Source organism: Nematolebias whitei, chromosome 2 (assembly GCF_014905685.2).
Source record: "Nematolebias whitei isolate Nwh7 chromosome 2, NemWhi1, whole genome shotgun sequence".
In the NCBI taxonomy this organism is placed as follows: domain Eukaryota; kingdom Metazoa; phylum Chordata; class Actinopteri; order Cyprinodontiformes; family Rivulidae; genus Nematolebias; species Nematolebias whitei.
The window spans coordinates 54,793,929-54,801,937 of NC_056499.1; the positions used below are offsets into that span (position 1 = coordinate 54,793,929).

Below are 8,009 nucleotides of genomic sequence, written 5' to 3' on the forward strand. Positions count from 1 at the left end.
GGATGGATGGATGGGTGGGTGGGTGGATGGATGGATGGATGGATGGATGGATGGATGGATGGATGGATGGGTGGGAGGGTGGGTGGGTGGGTGGATTATGTTGCTTCCCTTTTCACTTGTATACCCACAACAGAAAGAGTAGAAACTGTCAGAACATGACTTCAACAACATAATGGTCTAAACAATAGGACCAGTTTCACCACAGACCAGATCTGTACCCTGGTGGACCTCTGCCTTTTCACCACCTGTTTCAAGTTTAATGACACTTTTTACAGAAATATTGTGCCATGGTATTGCCAGGGTCAACGATTGTGGTCAATCTCTACATGGAGGAAGTGGATACAACAGCTCTGATCTCTTTCAAGGGACCAACACCGAACCACTGGTTCAGAATAATTTAATCTTGTTGAAATTTTAAAGAGAGACAGTAGGGGAGTGGTGGCGCAGAGGTTAGAGAAGGTGGTCCTGTGATCGGAAGGTTGCTGGTTCAACTCCCAGGACCGACAACATCAAAATATGGGTGGGAAAGCTGAAGCACCCACCCCCCCTCCACCCCCACCTGCACCACCTTGGGCCCCCGAGCAAGGTCCCCAACCCCCACCATCTGCGCCCCCAGGCGCCCTAGATAGCAGCTCCCTGCTCCACACAGAGGTAGCTCGGTGGTCTGTGGTTGCATCAGGAAGGGCATCCGGTGTAAAAACAATCGCCAAGTCTTTGTGCGAGTTAGTTCACTGTGGCGACCCCTGAAGAAGGGAACAGCCGATAGAAGAAGATGGGGGAAAAAAGTGTAATTTTCTCTTTTAAATATTTCTTACTCGTGTCCAGGTGTACCTCTCCTCCTTCACAGTGGCTTCTACAGATCTCCCAGACTTAGGACATTCGTTTGATTGAAAGTCCAGTCAGCCAATCACAACATTTGTATCAGTCAGAAAGGAGGGAATGAGAGCTGCTCCTCTGCAAACGGACTGTGGTTTGTGTTCAGTTGGTAATGTTGATGTCATAGGAGTCCATTTTTTGGTCCAGACACACCACCTCAGCCCTTTCTCACCTCACCTCAGCACTTAAACCACCTTTCCAAATGTTAGACAGTTTAGTCTCGGTGGGAAAAAATACACAACTCTCCATTTTGTTTCTTTTAAAAGTATTATTTGCTGTAGGTATACCGGTACATACAAAAAAATTGTCAAAATGTGGGAAGTTATAAATATAACTGTCTAAGATAATACTTGAATATCTAGGCTGTGATCATTTCAAGCAGATTTTACATCCCTGTTGTAGAACCCCCACCCCACACACATACTTTTAAAATCCTTCTTTGCCTCTATAATAGGTGTATAGCAGCTCTCGACTGAAGGAGACGAGTGAGGCTGCTTTGCAAATGTTTAGCTTTACCCACGACAAAGCCCCATTTGAATACATTGAGCGAGGCTGGGCTTTAAACCTGTACTGGAACCAGTCGCAAGAGACACTAGACCAGTTCCAGCTTCTAGGTTCTGGTCAGAAATTTATCATATTTGTCTCTTTTGGTATATATCTGTTGGGGAGATCAGGAGAGTGGTGGGAAAGCTGCTCTCACAACACAGCTTCAGCGAAGGGATTGTGCTAGTCCTAGTGCCTGACGGACTGACCTGCTGCCACACAAACAATTTAAAGTGGTGGAAACATTTTCAGTGTTTGTTTCACTAGATAAAGTCATATTTACTGCAATTTGATATCGCGTTGCAAGAATATTGACGTCACCAAGGAATCTTGTGGAATCTTGCTACACCCCTAAATTTGAATGTTTAAAAATTTTGAGTTCAAAGCAAAACTAGAAAGTAATTCTCACCAAAGGTGGTTAAAAAAGTTTCTGTGGACCTGCGTCAATGAGGAACATGAAACATTCTTTGGAAATTATGGAGATTCCTGAATAAATCATGTGTCATGTGAGGTTAGATGGGCAATAATAATGTGGTACCTGAAAGGTTTTCATCCTTGTAAATTTCATCAGTAGTTAAAATGCAGTTTTTAATTTGTAAACCCCTAATAAACAAATAATCAGTTACAGTGCTTTAGATAAAAAGCACACTATTGACTCATTACTTGCCATATATTGTGCCAATATGTATTTGTACTCTTTATTCTTGCTATTTACCTGTATTAGTTATTTATTGTTTATAATTTATCAATTGGACTTTAAATATCAAACATTTTCAGTAAATTGCTGTATTTAGGCATTCTGAACATTTGCAAATGCAAAAGATTGTTTTGACTTATAGTTATTTAGAAAAAACAAACAATTGAGCTTCTTCTTTTTCTTCTGTCGTCTATTCCTTCTTCAGTGGTCTTCACAGCGAGTCATCCTCCTCCATCTCTCTGTCCTCTGCATCCTCTGTCTTCACTCCAGCTACCTCCATGTCCTCTCTAACTGCATCCATATATCTCCTCTATCTTTTTCATGGCAGCTGCATTTCTAACATATTTGAGAGGTGCTGCCTTTTTCGCTTAGATTAAAAAAAAGAAACACGGGGGAAAGGGAGGTATAAAAAAAATCACATCTCCCACTGTGTCATAGACGAAACACAGTGTGAAAGTTGCAAAAAAAAATTTTATAGTAAAATTATATTTACTTGAGAAAATTAGAATACAGCATTTACCAAAAACAGTTTGCCTCAAATTATCAGAGTCAGAGAGATTTATTTGTCATACACACCACATGTGGTACATGTGGTGGAACGAGATTATGTACACAGGGTCAAGAGTTACATCCCACAATAAAATGTAAAAGAAAAACAGTAATAAGATCTAAGATATGAACTAAGAAAAACATCAACTAAATATACACTAAGCACTAGTAGCATTAAAAAAATACATGCGAGTATAGTTAACAATACACGGGAGTTTGCCAGCTTTATTGTTAGTATTTAGCCTCACCAGAACCCCCACCCGGCACCCTTGTTTCTTAAGCCGGGAGCAGCACTTTTTCCTCTGCCTGTTGGTGCACTTCTGCTGCAGCTTCCAGGTAGATGACTTTAAGATCTGCATTCTGCCAAACGTAGATTTGAGTTTGTTGCTTATCGCTGCTATATTTCGTGGCAAATCCGCTCTTCTTCGCATCAGTTCAGTTCTGCTATAATTCACACGCATACATCGTGTGGAGTCAGGCACGAAGTCGATTTCAAAACTCCTAAAAATTATGGTTTTTATAATGTTTTATAAATATTTATTAATTTTTAGTATTTGCAAAGTCACAAATAAAGCATTAACAAACCATTTAAATATGTGCACTTATTGTAAAGTATTACTTTTAAATTGCGTTAAATATTTAATTAAAGTTTGCTTTTTTCCACAGAAGAAGAAAAAAAAGAAAAGAAAGATGCACAGAGTTCCAGCAGAGGTCACCAGAGAGCGCTGCTTGGTTGTAGCACCGCCCCCAGGTAATCATCTAGTTTCTTCTGTCTTCTGGATGAATCCTGAGGACGTGATGTGATTTTATTTTGTCTGAACCCTGAGAAGATTATTCCATAAAGAGTGGAAAAACTACCTTGTCTACCATCGCAGAGCTTCTACTTTTGGCTTTTCCCTCTTGAGGGATCGCCACAGCGAGTCATCCTCCTCCATCTCACTCTGTCCTCTGCATCCTCTGTCCCCACACCAACTACCTCTCCTGTCCTCTCTAACTGCATCCATATATCTCCTCTTTGTCTTTTTCCTGGCAGCTGCATTTCTAACATACGTCTGTCAAAATACCCATTGTCCCTCCTCTGGACATGTCCAAACCACTGTCCCTCCTCTGGACATGTCCAAACCATCTCAGTCTGGTCTCTTTAATTTTTTCTCCCAGTTGTTCAACATGTACTATACCTCTGACGATCTCACTCACTTCAACACTTGCTCTTCTCAAGGGTAGATGCCTCTCCTCTCCACCTCCACTTTGCTTTGCTCTGTCCTGTCTGTGAAACTGCTTTAGAGCCTCTCTTCTACAAATCGTCTGAATCATAATTCTGCTATGGATTTGGTCAGATGGTCCTGCAACGCAATTGATAACATTTCTTCGAAGAGAAGACAGGCATTAGGTGAGCCGATTTGCCCTGTTGGCACACACACAGCTGGATATCTTGTCAACTTGGAAGACTTGATGATGTGTCTATCTCTGCTGTCATTTGTGGATGTTAAAGACACATATAGTGTATAATTGAATTTATGATAACTGATTTCCTTCTTTTTGGATTTGGCCAGTTCCAAGGAAGTAGTCAGCAGCAAATTTGGACCTGGTCAGGCTGCTTTGTTTGTGCCTCGAGCACCCAGACTCAAATGCTTTTTTTTTTTTTTTTTTTTTAATTTACCCTTTATTTATACAGGTAGTCTCATTGAGCCACGAGAACTCATTTTCAAGAGAGACCTGTTTAGGGAGCAAATGGCGGTTAAGGGCCTTGCTCATGGGCCCAGGGTGGGGCAAATGAGGGTGGGGGCAGGTGTGGGTACTTCACCTACCCCACCCACATTTTTTTTTTATGTTGTTGGTAACGGGGCTTGAACCGGCGACTAAACAGCCACTGGCCAAAAGGAAGGCCCAGCACAGAAGAGCAACATCATCAGGCCATGACGCTGCGGTCTACACTCATCTCCAGGCCAGCGGTCACTCTTTCAGGGATGAAGATGTTCACATCCTGGACAGAGAGGAACGATGGTTTGAGAGAGGAGTAAAGGAGGCCATCTTTGTGAAAAAAAAATTGTCCATCATTAAACAGGGGTGGAGGCCTCCGGGTTCAACTGTCCCCCTCTTACAATGATGTTATTGCTAGTATCACTCAGCGCCCTGTGAATAGCAAACAGCCATCAGGGTGCTAACGATCCATCATTAGGCGGATGGTCCTCCTTGATCATGTGAGCAGCTGGTTTTGGCTGTCAGCAGCAAACTGGTTGATCCACTCTGAGAAGGTGCTGTTTATAAGACTCAACTGAATACAGCACCTCAGACTGAAGAAGGCTTTTGGATGAAAGAATAAACGTTTCTACTTTTTTTTTGGTTTGCTTTGTTTTGTTTTTTGATAGTCCAGAGGACCAGACTTGAATTTTTTTAGATCCTTACAATATTTATTTTCTTCCCTTTAAGTTACATCCAACCTGTGGAGCATAACCACTGACATTTAGCATCAGACCTTCTACTTCTTCCTTCAGAAACATAACCCTTTCTCACACTCGTTTCACCTCTACTACATTCTTTACCAATTCCTCCTTCAGGATCACCCCTACTCTATTGCTCTTTTTATCCACACCATGCTAAAACAGTTAAAACCCTGCTGCAATGCTGTGAGCCTTGCTGCCCTTCCACTTGGTCTCTTGGATAGGGTTGGACGTCGCTTGAATTCATCCATCCATCCATTTTCTTTACCCGCTTATTCCATTTTGGGTCACGGGGGTCGCTGGTGCCCATGTCCAGCAATCACTGTGCGAGGGGCGGGGTACACCCTGGACAGGTCGCAAGTCCATCACAGGGCCACATAGAGACAAACAAGACAAACAACCATTCACTCTCTCACTCACACCTAGGGACAATTTAGAGTTACCAATCAGCCTAACATGCATGTTTTTGGTCTGTGGGAGGAAACCGGAGTACCCGGAGAAAACCCACGCATGCACGGAGAGAACATGCAAACTCCACCCAGAAGGCCCCTGGACCGGGGTTTGAACCAGGGACCTGCTCGCTGAGAGGCAGCAGCTCTACCAGTTGCGCCACCGTGCTGCCCCGCTTGAATTCAATGATTCCAATTCCTCATTTCGATTCCAGTTCTTTTTGATTCTGATTCTTTTTAGAGGTGAGGTTAAAACAAATGTTACATAGTAAAAATTAGCTGCCTAGCCTCATCATTGTTCTAATTGTTCTAAGTCAGAACATTGACAATTGTAACGTTGCAGCATTCTCTCTCCATACATACGCACACACACACACAAACACACACTTGCACACAAGCACATAGTAACTTGATAGAATGAACAGTTTTTTTTCTGGATTAACTCCAGATGTTGTAGATCAGGACCCACAGTACTTTGCTCCAGATCCTCCTGGTGTCTCCCTCTCTCAGGACTTTGGTACATTACTGCAGATATAGGCAAGAAGGGTGATTAGAACTGTACCACAGCTTGTACTCGGTCCTCCTCACCTGGCACTCTTCCGTGAATCATCACTCTCTATCTATCTACTGCAGCTGAGCATCAACCAACCCCCCCCAAATGGCTTCTGGTGATTGTCCATGTCTTGAGATACGTCTGGAAATTGACTTATGACCTACACCGGATGATTGGTGATCGGCCAGCACTTTAAAAAATCCCATATTTTTCTTGTCATTCTGGTCTGGTCTTCACAAACAACTCCCTGCGTTTTGCAGCCCTGCTTTCTACTTTTGCCCAGTGCGTCTCTGGCTGTTGCGGGGCTCGTGGTTTACTCTGTTACCCTGGAGTAGCACTATGGAGTATTGGAGATTTTCATGTGGTTGTCTTGGATTTTTGCTGTTTGCTTTTGGTGCTGTGGGATCAGGCTTGTGGTTTCATGCAGCAGCTGTGTGTTTGGGGCTTTTCAGTCATTCATCTGTTGTTTTGAGGTGCAGTAGAAACATTTGGAGGTATCCACTTTGTGCAATTCATCAGTGCCAAAGCATGATGCTACCACCACCATGCTGGATTGTTGTTACAGTCTCCTCAATTTTACACCTTCAAACTTCCTTCATGGCATTGTGGTCACAGAGCATCATCTTTGTCTCCTCTGATCATCAAACTATTTTTTTCCCAGGAGACGTTTTTCACATGTGGACAGCTGCAGGTTTCAGTGCAGCTTGAAGATTTAGGAGCTTCCTTCTTGGTCCTCTCAGTCCATGGTGATGTAAAACTCGTTTTACTGTGGACAGGGACACTAGTGTTCCAGCAGTTTCCAGGTCATGGCGAGTCTTGGTGGTTCCTGGTTTGTTTCTAAAGATCTCAACTCATTTCGTTTCATATGAGGGGGACAGATTCGTATTGTTTTTTTCCAACAAGTGCTGTCAAACAAAATCCTTTTATGCCGGCAAAGGGAAACTACCATCTGCAGTCAATCTTGATTACTAACAGGAAATTAATAGGCTTTGGCCTTTTCAGGTTAAAAGACCTAGAATGTTCAGCACCATTGATTAATACATTTAAGTGAATGCATGAGGATATATGAGCCTGCATGTGCTGTCATAACCATGTGGTGTAAATGTAGGTTTTAAGTCCACTAACTTCTCCTGTCTGTTGTCCTGTTTTCCTCCCACAGAATCAAGTGGTGTGTCTACTGTGTCTCTGGCTCAGCGGCTTCCTTTCCCAGCATTCCCAATGAGGGTCTCCCTCCCCCCTTTGGCTGCTTCAGGCCCCGTTCAAGCTGCCGCCCCTCCTGCAGCATACAACTCGGACTCAGCAGAGTCTTTGGAAGAGATTCCAGTGGCGTTGGCCAAGCTGGGCTCCTTGTCCTCTGCTCCTGCCGGAGATATCACCACATTTTCACACAGGCCCGTCTTGGCGTTCTCCCAGCCCTCCCCGCTCCCCAGGACTAAGAGGAAGGCCCTCGCCTCTAGAGTAGAGCTGAAGTTTGAAATGGCGTCCACTCATTCTCCCTCAGTGTTTGTCAGTCGGGCCAGCGGAGACATCACTCACCCCTGGGAGAATGGCTACAGTCTGGGGAGGACACAGACCGGGTTCAGACATGGACTCGGACCCAGACCTATATCTCGGACGTCTCTGGGTTCAGGGACAGGCTCCTGGATAGAGCAGTGACCTGAGTCACCTTCCAGCTCATATTTCTGTGTTCAGACTTTTATTCTAAAGGCTTTCTATGCTTAATTATTTATTTATTTTTATTATTTAAAGCCAAAGTAACTTCCTGTGTGTGTGTGTGTGTGGGGGGGGGGGGGGGGGGTTGTGTGTGTGTCATCGCCTTCTGCTCCTCCATCATGAACTCAGGAGAATCATCACTCGTTACTGTTTCACTGCTGTGTCTTCGGATCACTGTGATCACCCAG

The 8,009-nt window shown here is 43.8% G+C and overlaps 1 protein-coding gene across 1 annotated transcript in view; it reads left to right on the forward strand.

Moving 5' to 3' along the window:
* The window catches only part of zdhhc1 (zinc finger DHHC-type containing 1), a 61,826-nt gene extending 54,062 nt beyond the window's left edge, over positions 1 to 7,764 (forward strand). Inside the window, exons 8-9 of the mRNA XM_037694892.1 lie at positions 3,332 to 3,416; positions 7,268 to 7,764. Of these exons, the coding sequence (XP_037550820.1) occupies positions 3,332 to 3,416; positions 7,268 to 7,764 (582 nt within the window). The remainder of the gene's footprint in view (positions 1 to 3,331; positions 3,417 to 7,267) is intronic.
* Positions 7,765 to 8,009: the final 245 nt, after the last annotated feature.